Here is a 13,308-nt window from a genome sequence, read left to right on the forward strand (position 1 = left end):
TTAGTGAGGGGTCCAGCTGGATTGCACCGAGGGGAAGAGGACGAAATTCCACCTAACATATATAAAAGGAGGTTCGTCTCCTTGGATCGACTAAAGATACATGCATGCGTTCTCCTATGGAGGGGTTTGACCGTTCGAGAGACTGAAAGGAATGGTTTTGGCTCCTTCTATGGTAACTTCGTCCAAGTCACGAGATTGCCCATTGATTGTATTGATTTCTTAAAAAACTATATATATATAGATAATATATAATAGTGATGATTTACTGATCTTCCATTGTCTTTCAAGGTAAAATATAAACAAAAAAATTACTGGGTCTTTCAAGATATCTAAACAAACAATATTTAGTTGTATTTATTTGTATATTTATAAATATATAAGGTCAATAAGTTCTAGAAAATCTCAATCCATATAACGTTACGATGAAATTGATAAGGGAGGGCAAGGCGAGGGATCAATCAACCGAAAAATGGTTCTGATGAGTTGGAGTTAAAGATCAATTCTAAACCATGTAATGCCTCTGCTTCTTGGGTTTGTAAATGGCTGGGTGAGATTGTAAATGGATGCAGGTTTGTAATGAAGTGCAAATGCACAGAAATTGTTTGTGAAAATGGCAGAGCCAATATGATTGAAAATAAAAGATGAAAGGGTTCTTTCGAGAGATCCCTTGACCTCCAACGTTCCAATACTATTTCAGTGTCAATGATCAGATAATTTCATTTCCTTCCGTTCCACTACATAACCACGCAGGGATGAAAACTAAACAAATAAAAGGATGACACGTGTCCCTTAAAATAACAGACTCAGACATAAAATAACAACTCAGAAATGAAATGTTCTAGAAATAAAGTAGTTGCTCGAAACGGTGTGTTGCGGTTAACTCCAATTGATGAAACGGTGTGCTTCATCCTCAGCAAAACGGTGCGTCTTCAATCGGTCTTCCATCTTCTTCAAACGGTGCATTCCCAGTTGGGTTAAAGTCAAACACTTCATCGCTTCTGTTGGCTTAGAGTTCATCACTTCCACTCTCAGCCACGAGCCCTAGCCTCCATGCCGTGTTATCTCCTTCTTCTACAGTGAGGTCATGACAAACCATTTTGCTGTCACTTCAAATAGCTCTTGGTAGCACGAGAGCTCCAAGTAGCTCTTCATAGAATGTCGATCATTTGACGATTATGTATGTTAACCCGAAATTGATTCGTTTATTATGAATGTCATGAATTAGCAGTGAATTTGTGATCATGTCGAGAAAAATAAATAAAGAAGTTGTGAATAATAAATAAAGTCAACTATGATAAAGTACAATCAATATCCTCTGATTACATTCACCGATAACCCAAGTGAAAGATGTCCTGACGCGGAAATGAATCGCAGCACAGAATGCCTGGAAAGAGATGGTAGGAATCTACCATTTGTTTTTCTGCAGGTCTGGCAAGAAGAATCTTCATCCAATAATCTCTCATAGCCTGAAATGGCTAAACATATATTTCATGCATCAAAACTATGCTTGAATTTCTTAACCATTTACCACAATCTCCATTATCACATCATTCCAGGAGTCTATTGGCCCAGGTAAGCACCAGTGCAGACAGTCGTTCTGAACTGTTGCATTTTTGTCCCCTGCAAATGGATGGAACTCTCTGTATGGACCTGGATGCCCATCAGGACGCAACAATGATAGCAAGGTCAGGTCAAGAAGTTTGAGGTTCACACCATTTCGGGAAGCCTCCGCTGCTGCCTTCTCAAACTCCTCTAGTTCTACGTCGCGCAAAATCCTGTTCAAGTCCTTCAATTCAATCTCCCCTTCTTTGACTGGTGTTGTTTTGGGGCAAGTCCCCCCACTAAACCACTCCCCATTCTCGAAGTGATCTGGTGTGGAAGTCCTAAAAAAAATGTGGCCCTTGTGATTGGACGTGGCAACGAAGTTGAATACATACTGGAGGGCTTTGTGATAAGCGAAAACAAACCCCAACTGTGTCAAGTTCCTTTTAGGACAGTAATGGCAGCCCACAATGGTGTCGTTCTCATGATAGATTGCGGATTTGAGATACCATTCCCCGCTTGAAAATATTATGTAATCAAAGTTCTGGTATGATTCCGTCCACTTCTTGTCAAATTTGTCAAGATACAGCTCAACTTCAGACGTTGAAACACCATTGAAGTCTTCAAAAATAGCAGCTTCCACAAGGAAAGGGGACCAAATTACCGAGATAGTCAAGTTGTATGAGGGGAAGTGCCATCGTTTGGACCTATATTCTTCATCGTGGTAAACTTGAAGAGGTTGTTCCACCTGAAGAACGTAATAGTTCAACTGAACAAGTCAGACAATCCTCTAGTGATGTCTTTTGAAAATGAAATAATCACCCACATCATTCTGCCTAACAAGAATCATCAACCATCATGAAGTCACTCGGCAGATCAATAAGCATTCTTGGCACTTATCTATAAATCGAAGAATGAATGCCAATCTCTTAATAAAGATGCAAACAGTAGTTCAAGATCATCACTCAGGAAAGACTTATCAGAACAGCACCATCCAAACACTCACAATTTATTAAGCTTATGAAAAATTGTCATCAAGTCTTAATTATATAAAAAGAACATGAAATTTTAGCGGGAATGACCCCTTGACTTATGGAAAGCAGCTACACCAAACGGGAGTAATATTAGTCAAGTACGGACCAAAGTTACCAGTAAGTGAGCCTCATGAATGAAATCATGAGCTACTGTACAAAAATACCAATCAAAGAAAATGCAAATCCATATAGATCTTGTCTATCAACAAATAGCAATGCGAACTAACAGAGATAAAAGTAGCAGTAAGTTCAAATTTATTTTACACAGCTATCATAACCTTACACTACAAACATAGAGAAGATGAATCAGTTTATAGGAATTAAAGTCCATATATAATAAGCACAATCACCCACAAAAGGAAATGGCGGAAGACAACTTTTCATACTCCTCACATTCCCCTTAAATAGAGAAGGGAACTTTGCTGATAACCATCCCCATATTAGTACGCCTTTTTTCTTTCAATAAATAATGCTAATTTCATTAAAAAGCTCACAAAGCACATTCCAACTACAACGAGGTAGAAAATCCTCTAGCTATAAGTAAAGAAGATCCAAGGAAATCAAGGAGAGTTAGCCCATTAAATTTTGTGGAAGCTGTCCAAAGGAGCAGAGTTCTGAAAAAGTAAGTCTTGAACTCTTCCAATGCTTGTTTATGATCCCAGAAATTTCTATTATTTATTTCCCTTCCAATATACCATATCAGGCATGTAGGAACCATTTTGCACAGTACCTGAATTCTAAAATCAATATCAATATTAGTGCAAAAATATCTAGTCTGCATGCATGTGGGGGTGAGAAAAGGGTGTGCGTTTGCATCTAGATGTTTTCAACACCTCACGCGATGGCTCCATATCTTCATTGCTCTAAGTAACAAAGAAACGAAAGAACAAATAGATACCGGAAACAAGAATTGCTAAATACAAACTAGTAGACATTACAGAGACAGTCGTAGTGCAGAAGCCAAATTGTTAAAGTGCCTTGGGGAACGGAAGCAGCAAACACCATCTAATGATTACAATTTATAGTACAGATATTTCATCGGGATCTCATGTATGTAAACTAAAAAATTTTAAACGAATCAAAGTAAAGAAGTTTGATATAAAAAGACAAATAATAAATGATACTAGGTGTCAGGAAAAAACCAGATCCACCACACAAGCCGCATATGTAATAAGAAAAGAAATAAATGGCAAGGACAGGCCCACTAAGCTTCTTGTTCAACAATTCAAATCAACCACTCAAATATGCTATAAAAAAATTAATAATAACCAGTACCGTTGAGAGCATGCAGAGCAACGACTGCACATGGTTGCGAGATATTGAATCACCAATTAGTGCCCATGTTTTGTGCCTCATCGTCTCAAGGAATCTCTCTGGATCAAAAGGCGGTATCTCGCAATCTCTTGGATTCCATTTCCAGTATAGGTACCCTGTATCAGGCCGCCCATTATTCATACAATTCTGATGACTTTCAATTAATGAGCAGCTCTGATTAGTGTAAATTGGACCCGATGGGTTTGGTATCCAATCCCCGGTAAAAAGATCACACTTTTCTTCAACATTTTCTGCAACCAAACTTTACTTCCATTAAATACGAAATGCATAATATAACTATAAGAGAATCAAGAAAATTTGATTGGGGAATCGACAATATAAAAATAATCAATTTTGATTGGAGTAGTTTGTGCAATTCGAGTGGCTTGCTGCCAAGTGCAACTCCCCAAGTCAACCGTAATTAGTATGATGATTTATACAAGTTAATTTCTGCAATTCCTTAGTTGTTAGATTCAATTTCATCATCAGCATTACATTGCAAAGCACAATCAATCATTGCATTGCTAGATTCCTCTAGATTTAGGCATTACTGGATCCACCGGAATTCAATCAAATCTAGACTCAAAGAAAAGAGAGAAATCAACTTCATTATTCAAGAACAAATAATGACAGAACCCAGAAAAAAGTTCAAACCTCAAAATTAGTTATTGATGGTGCATAGATCTCAAACGACCTAAAAGCCACACTTTTCAAGAATGGTAACTTCCCCTTTATTTTACCCTCTAGTGCATTGCAAAAGTATAATATGAAAAAAAAAATAAGCAACAAAGATTAGCCAAATTCAATTACCTTCGCGAGGAGCCTGATCTTCATTTTCTTGAACTTGCACAGAAAGGGGTGGCTCTGCAAGCTCAGTTTTCTCGGCAAGGGGGATTTCTTCTAACACAGGCGGAAGTCTTGTGGAACGAAAGAATACGAGACGAAATGCAAGACCCATAAACAGAATGGCCACCACCAACTTCAGGAGCATATGGCCTTGCTTGTTTCGAAGCCACTGCATACAATTCAGCTTCATTTTCTACCCCAAACTGGACTTATTTGCTATGAGTTCTCCCTCGGACAGTAAAAGCGGAAGTTTTGGAATTGAGATGATGTTCGTTTCTGGTGCCTAAACCATCGGCTTTTCAGCTAAACTCCAATATCTAGATTAGTGTGCCAGCAGATCGAAGTGACCGACATTGAAGTACGTTATTTAATTGGGAACAGAAACAGAACGGTTTAAGTCGAAAAGTGTAAAAAAATAAAAAACATGGGAAAAATTAGTTTTTCTGTTGTGTATATATACACATCTGAGCTGGTGGCTAATGAAACAAATGGACGATACTTGTTGCGACGAATGACGCGATGGAAACTGTGCAAAATTTGTTGAAGGGGTTCTTTTGGTCAAAGACAAAAAAGACTTATTAGTCTCGTTTGAATACAAAAAGTCTCTCGTTCCACCTTATTTCATTATTATAATTTTTACAAATGATTCTCATATATCACGTGTTGAATTTGAGATTTAGTCCCGTAATTTTTGTTACACTTTTTTTATTGTAAATTCTAATTTTTTTTTTTAATAAAAAAATTACGCAAAATTTATATATTTTAGAGTTTATACAAATAATTACTCTTGAAATCTGAACAAATTCAAAAGATTATTGTGGTCATTTTTATTTTTCCTCTTAAAATAAATCCAGTTCAAGGCATCATTTTAATGATACCAAATCATATCGTCCTCTATGAAAACACAGCTTAATTAAAAAGTGTTTTAGGTCTCGTTTATTTTTACAACTCTTCTCAATTAATCTAATTTAATTATTATAATTTTTCTAAATTTTTATATAAAATAAAATAAATAATTCAACTTTTTCAAATCTCAAAATAAAATAATATTAAAAAATATATATTCTAACGATATTTTATTTAACTTTTAATTTTACTCTCAACTCATCTACAACAATCGAGGCCTAGAATTATGTTGACCCTTGTCCAAGATTCGTAAAATTTCTTACCCAAGTCTTGGGGCCAAATTTTATTTTAATGAAATAAATTGTGGACGCGCAGGGAAAAAGCGCATGTAATTTTAACTTTTTCTATGGTAGGGTGATGGCTACTTGATAGAGGAATTTAATGTAGTAAAATAATCCTTTGTTATATCTTTTCTCCATTTTTTTTTTTCCCCTTTTTTTTGTACACTCATGTTTCTCCCCATTTCTGCATGGCAGTGGCATGTAGTTTTCACAGAAAAATAAAGAAAAACCATGAGATTAAAAAAAGAAACAACGCACCACTTATACCCTTGTTATTTATGCTACAAAAAATTGAACAACATATCAACATTACAAGCCTAAATAATATGGTGATGTTGGAGTGCTAAGCTTATATGTATCATCAACATTATGCACCCAAGAAGAAGCTTAGAGGATCTAGTGTTGGTTCAAACATTACAGAGGATAAACCACTTGCTGAATGCTTGACATGAAAAATCCTGTAACTTATGCTGAATGATTAACATGGATTTAGCTGTATCAGCTCGATGCACCTAACAATTTGCCCAGTGTATTTTGCTTTACCCACAAAGAGATCCATATGTATGAATAAGAACATACGTAATTTGATGATTTTCTTGTTTTTTTACAAATACATGTTACAACAGATTTTGATCTTGCATCAACCATTAGAACTGAATAACTTTGGCTGGGGAAAACAGAAGCACTAGCGACTAAAACCAACAGAATCAGAAATCACCTGAACCTTCTGGGAACTTTCATGCCAAATCCATGTTTTGCCTTCTCAACCCTGTTAAAATAAGACCAACGGTCAATGAAAAGCAATTTCACATTTAAAAAGGAAAAAAAAAAAAATGTGCAGATTAGAGAAATTTGAAATTTGTGGTTTTGAAGGAATATTTATCCAACAAATTACGCTTTGGAATTGATAGATTTTATGCAATTTACATGGAGTGAGAAGGGAAGCATTAAGTGAATTGGCAAACTGGAAATTAAATTGAAAAATGCCTACTTCGAAAAAATAAAGTGATATCTGCGTTTGAGCCTTCCACATGGTGGGATATCAGAACATTTTAGCCGGTAGCATTCGCACGTTAGAAAGAAGAAATGACTTGCAAGCAAGAAAATAATCAAGTTTTTGCATACATAAAAGAAAGTAAAGAACTGGAATTGCTGAAAGAAAATCAATGCAAAATGAAATCATCCATGGTGTTAATGAAGAAATATCACCTTTTATGAGAATGGAATACAAAGCTCAAGAGATTTTATTCTTTTCTTTATCCTGACAACTAGTTTTAGAATTTTATTACGATTTCAAGCATGTTCCAGGGAATTGTAGACGAGAATCAGGACTTACGTTGGAGCAAGTTTGCCCAGGCCATCTAATTCCTTGCCAGAGTCCTCATCTACAACTCTCCCAGAAATCTCAACAAGATAAAATTTATCTCCTGTAGGTGGTAGTCCTCTGCTGACAAGCAGGTCTAGATCTTTCTGATTAAGCTCCCTCCCATTCACATGGACACCTGTGTTTCCACCAGCACAATTTGTTGGCATGGGATAGTTGAATTCTTCAATAAATGGCTGTAAAACAACAAAAATATATATTTTTTATTTGTAACTTTAAATTCCAACACCAAACAAGTGAATTTATAAACCACAAAGCATTAAATCTTACAGGAATTATGCCAAGGCAAGTATGGCCCATCACACCCCAGAATCCGGCTTGGGGATCATACCTGATGAAAGCAGATGAAAGAACCAGAAAGGAAAAAGTTGTTATTGTTTCGGCTAAACTAAAATCAGTCAATGTATTTACTAAACATAAAATATGACATGAATAAGTGCACATGATTATACTAGTTAAATTCCTAAGTTCAGCAACCATGACAGGAACACTAATGCTTGTTGGCACCATGATCTTAGCTATAAATTACAAAATATAGGACCAGTTCAAGCCAATACTTAGAGGAATAGGTTAACTGCCGTCTCTAAGATAGTCATTGCATACCATAAAGTGCTAGGGATTTTGGGCCAAGCTATCCCTGGCCTACAAGGTGAGCTGATGATCACTGAGAGAGAGAGAGAGAGAGAGAGAGAGCTAATGATATAAAGTTCTCTTGTCTAGCACAAACAAGAGAGAATACAAGTCTATTCACGACGAATGCTTATGTCTCGACACCATCTCTGATATCTGCCTGTGAAAGACCGGTAATATATATAGCCTACATTCGTAAATACACTATCAACCATGTAAGAAATCTGATCTTTTTTTTTTCAACTTTGTCCCATATAGAATTACTTGGTCATCAGGTTAGAGTTCATTATTGAAAATTAACTACGCATATATTTGTAATATTAATTCCTAAATTCGAAACAGGCTAATAGCCAACAATCTTGGACTTTGTCATCTTTTATATTGCACCATTCACAATGTTGTTTTCCGTCAAAGATATGCATGTTGTATAAGAGATAAAAATAGCAACAGATTGTGATTGGAACATAGACCTACCAATAATCTCCAGACTGGATTGGCCCAGCTAGCTTTTCAGCCTTCTTAACCAGATGGTCTGGTATAGGATGCCCATTAACTGAAACATTAAGTTTTTCATCCAGGCTTTGAGTAGGCGTTGAGAATTCTCTTAAGCTCTTCTTGATAAAACCCACAAAGAATGAAGAACTTTTGTTGGTCTTCGGTAGATCTTTCTCCTTGCTTGCCTCCACAGAGTCTTGAGATAGACATGTATTAAGATAATCATTGAATGAAACATCCAGCTCGGTTGCCACTGGCATATCTTCGATAGAATTTTGACGAGAAGTGATCCTACCAAGGGCCTCCTTGTCTTGGTCCACACGTTTACTATTGTTTCCCTGCCCATATTTGCTCACTGAATGTTTTGGAGACAAGTCATCTTTTAAGGGCTGCTCAGTGGTGTGAGAAACATTTCCCTGCAAAATCACTGTATCTGGGCTCCCCTCAGGACAAGAAGAAATAGACAATGTCTTGGGACCCTGTCTGTTATGTGTCAAATCTAAGTTATGACCAGAATTATGAAAATCAACCAAGCAGGAGTGGATGTTGCCAGCATCCAAACAACCATCAGAACTTGGATCGCTTTCATTTAATACCTCTTCAGAACCGTCTTCAGCCTCGGCAGATATTTGTTTGGTTTCTTCAGGAACAGATATAATTAGCTTCTTATTCAAAATTTCAAACACTATTATAGTTGAACAGCCACCACACCGCAGTTTCTGTCGATTCTTCTCTGTTGTTTTAAGTTTTCTAGGCAGTTTCAGCAACTCAAAGCAATTATAACAAGTTATGAATGGGGCACCATCTGCTACAGGATGGCAACACAACCTATTCCCCTGGGCTGCCACCTCTAGTCTCGGACGAATATCGCCAAGACCATCAACGTCTGAATCAAGTTCACTGGTCCATACTTTATGCGTCAGTGGGTCCCGAGAGGTCAACTGAGCAGGACTAGCAAATTGAGCATTGTAACTTTGTGGCCCAAGTTCATCATGATGGTAGAAATTTGAATTGATAGAATCCCGCTGAATCCTTCTATTGCCAAACACAGTGGCTGGAATTCGTGGAGGAACTTGCCAACTCTGTTCAAGACAGCGTGAACAAGAGCATGCAGGCTGGTTATAAAAGGTTTTGGGCTGATATGAAGCAAATGGATCTTGATTGAATTCCATGTACTGGCGTCGTAAGTATTCATGAGGTTCTCGTTGTGGGTATTGACTGAGTGGTTGATGGAGAGGCTTCCTTGTCATTTGAGGCTGATAAGATTCATCATATACAGGAAACTCATTCATGACATGCCTTGGAGGAGGATGGAAGTTCGTTGGTCCCATGTTATGGAGATTCATGAAAGGCACATTTCCATGTGTATGATTGAAATAAGGGGGCCTTAGAAGATGCCTATCTGGGGCCTTATATACATCCCGGCCAACATTAGGATCAGGCAGAGTCCTATCAACAGGGACCAACGGTTTATCGTCCACAGAACGAGATCTGGAAACTTGATCTTTCAACTTATCCAACTTCCTGAGCAGTTCAGCTCGATTACATTCTAGTTGTTCAACTTTGTTACGCCCATCAAAATCACTATCATGCTTGATCTGCTCGCCATAGCCATAAAATGAGTCTGGCTGAAAGTTTGAGGGTCCCTCGTAGGGATAAGCAAAAGTTGGATATTCCCTCTGAGAAGCAACTGCCCCGGGGTTTCTGTAAAAGCCCCCAAACCCATCCCTTTCCACACCCCATCGCTCTCTATTTGTTGAAGACCTTAGCCAGGCCGAATTTTCTCCAGTACTCGAACCAACGAACTCGGACCTATTCATATTCGTATGATCATGATCGTCTCCACGAGCCCAATAGTCTTCCGGGCGTTCCGGCAATCCCACATGTCTACCATGGAACCTAGTTTCTCTCTCTGTGCCATTTTGTCCAAGCCTCGAGTCCTTAACTTCTTCCCTAACATTTCCATCATTATCAGTCAGAACCTCTTTATACTCGGCTTTTGATAAAGAATTACCAATCGAATTGACCCTTGTTTCTCCGAAGATTTTCCCTTCATTCATATTCACTTCAATCCCATCATTCTCCCTCTCAGTCCCAGAAGCACTGCCTAAACTACCACCCCCATTCTCAGACAAACCCTCCAATTTCTCAGAAGACCCTCTACCCAACATATTATCAGATATCACCAAGAACCCATCACCACCAGGGGCATTCTTCTTCGCTGTATAACCAAAATAAAAATTCAACCTCCCAAACCAGTAAAACAGTATTATTTAAGTTTCCGACTCTTTTTTATTTATTTATTTTCCTTTTGCTCATTTTGATTTCTCATCGACCAAACGAAGAAGGAGAAGTAAAGAACAGAATAAAACTCGGACGGAGAAAGGAGAAAGAGCGGAAAAGTAAGCGTACCTCGGAGAACAGCACCACAACCACCACAACTGTAAACAGAATAGTCAGGGAGCTCGGGTAGGTCGTTTCCACACTCGGGGCAACGAACTACTCAAAATTTGGACCCCTCAGCCATTAGCAAGCATCGAAATCCAGACCCAGAACCAGAACGCCAACTAAAATTATCAAAACGCTCAAAACAAGCCCAACCCGCCTCGAAACCCACAAACCCTCTTACATCAAAAACCTCAAAAACTTACAAAACAACAACAATATATACCGGAGACAAGTAGAATGCGAGGCAGAAATGAAGTAGATTCCCCATATGAGGATATCACGTATCTCTAGTATGAGAATATCTACTAATTACTTTTCCAAGTCCCACAATATAAAATAAAAATAAATAAATTCAACGACCCCAACTTTTATACGTGTAGTATGACTTGTTTAATGACATTGTTAGTCAGAAAACACCACCACTTGGTACTTCAACGTCGTCGTAATTTCTGAAGAAATAGAACTCGGAACAAATCGGGAAAATAAAGCCTTTTAAACCCTTGATTATTGGTAAAGAAAATGAAGGTTGACCGATTATAATATCATGACAAGAGTTTTGATCATGATAGTATAAAAATAAATTTATAAATTATCATGATTTTATATAATACATTATATTTATTTTACAATAAAAATAATTTTATAATTTAAAATATTATCATATCAATTTATAAATTTATTTTTATAAAACTTTTTTATAATTAAAATATTTCTCTAATATCATTTGTTATTAGCCTCTAATTTATTCTAAATAAACTTCTTTATGATATTCTGACAATGTCAACATGAATCTTGCTTCAGATCTCAATAAACAAGAAGGTAGTAGTTGCTTCACAGCATAATTTTCATGAGAGATGAAAAGGAAATGCTTAATTAAGACTTTTTTATTTTTTCAAAACTTCTCAATTCATCTTATTTTATTTTATATAATTATTATAATCTTTTTAAATTTTTATATAAAATAAAATAAATAATTTAATTTTTTTAAATTTTAAAATAAAAATAATATTAAAAAATATTTTTTAATAATATTTTTTTAATTTTTAATTTTTATCTTAACTCAATTTATCTCATCTCATCTTATCTCATCTATAAATACAAACGTGGCTTAAGTCTATTATCAGGATATTTATGATTCAATGACTAATCAGCAAATGTAAACACAGTTTACGTGGGCTTTATATCTTTAACCCTTTGGCATTTTCGTCATAAAAAGAGTAATTTTTTTTATGTATTTTTTTAATCATTATAAATAATTTTTAAAAAAATAAAAAATTCATAATATTATTAAAAAATATATTTTTAATCATTCAGTGAAAAAAAAAATTTATTTGAGACATTTTTTAGATCCGAACCCAAAGCATTTCTCATTTTATTATGTGAATAAAAACTTAGAGGGCATGTCACACCGCTCGTGGACCTCCCTGTCCGAGTTAAAAGTCAAAAACGTGTTCGCGTTTCAAGACAAGTCAGCCACGCGGCATAGTTCTATGTGAATGTGTTATTCCAAATTTTTGGAATTTTTTTCTTGACCTAGCTTTAAGCCAACGGGCAATAATGTAGAGATAGACAGCGGGGCTCCGGGCAGGTTTGGTACATCAACCAAAACATAAAATTCTCATCTCATTTCATCTCATCATTATATTTTTTTCAAATTTTCATACAAAATATTATAAACAATTCAACTTTTTAAAATCCCAATACACCTTTTTCAAATCCCAAAACAATAATAATATTAAAATTTAATATTTTAAACTTCAAAACAAAACACAAAATTCTCATCTCACTCCCCAAACCTACCCTTACTGCCCCGTCTTGTTTCTGTCCCGTCTCTGTATGGGTGGACGGGCTATCCAGCTTGGTCCATGCAAGGGCGGGTCCCCTGCCCCACATAGAGAGATGTCCCGCCTCCGCTTTATATATAAATTATTTATTTATTTATTTATATATATATATATATAATTTATTAAATACTTAAAATTATATTCAAGTCATTGAATTGTTTTAACCTCTTAGGCCAATTAAGTCTCACATTACTTAAGGATGACTATTGTATTGCATTAGCCTTCTATATAAAAGTTGGTCTAAGAGACCAAATCAATCCAAAATCTAACTCTAATGAATTTAAGTTTTTTTTTATATTTATAAATTTTAATTTATTATTTAAATTATATTATAATTTGGGTCTAAAAAAATATTTTTAGACTAATTTTTTTTTTTAAATACAATGTGGTGCCTAGGTGGGGGGTGAGACGGATTGAATTTTTTCCCCCGCCTCCCGGCACCGGGGCAGGGGGAAACCCCCAACCCCTGCATGGTGCGGGGCAGGGTGCGGCGGGATACCCCCGCCCCGCACCATGCGGGTATCACCCCTACAATAATGTTATGATTCTTCGATTCCCAATTCAATGGTTCTATGATTAAAACC

General features: G+C 36.3%; 2 protein-coding genes across 2 annotated transcripts; both read right to left on the bottom strand.

The window, feature by feature from the left end:
* Positions 1–726: 726 nt before the first annotated feature.
* On the bottom strand, positions 727–5,147 carry LOC109022184 (protein trichome birefringence-like 23). Its single transcript, XM_019005012.2, has 3 exons — positions 4,701–5,147; positions 3,852–4,141; positions 727–2,290 (listed from the first exon to the last, which is right to left on the bottom strand). Exons 1-3 carry the CDS (start codon positions 4,924–4,926, stop codon positions 1,517–1,519), a joined length of 1,290 nt encoding a protein of 429 aa, XP_018860557.1. The 5' UTR covers positions 4,927–5,147; the 3' UTR covers positions 727–1,516.
* A 1,013-nt stretch (positions 5,148–6,160) lies between these two features.
* Positions 6,161–11,294, bottom strand: LOC109022181. The gene is made up of 5 exons (XM_035694119.1): positions 10,845–11,294; positions 8,412–10,653; positions 7,578–7,638; positions 7,260–7,483; positions 6,161–6,692 (listed from the first exon to the last, which is right to left on the bottom strand). Exons 2-5 carry the CDS (start codon positions 10,601–10,603, stop codon positions 6,638–6,640), a joined length of 2,532 nt encoding a protein of 843 aa, XP_035550012.1. The 5' UTR covers positions 10,604–10,653; positions 10,845–11,294; the 3' UTR covers positions 6,161–6,637.
* Between the last annotated feature and the right edge of the window lie 2,014 nt (positions 11,295–13,308).

Source organism: Juglans regia, chromosome 9 (genome assembly GCF_001411555.2).
Source record: "Juglans regia cultivar Chandler chromosome 9, Walnut 2.0, whole genome shotgun sequence".
NCBI classification, from domain to species: Eukaryota; Viridiplantae; Streptophyta; class Magnoliopsida; order Fagales; family Juglandaceae; genus Juglans; species Juglans regia.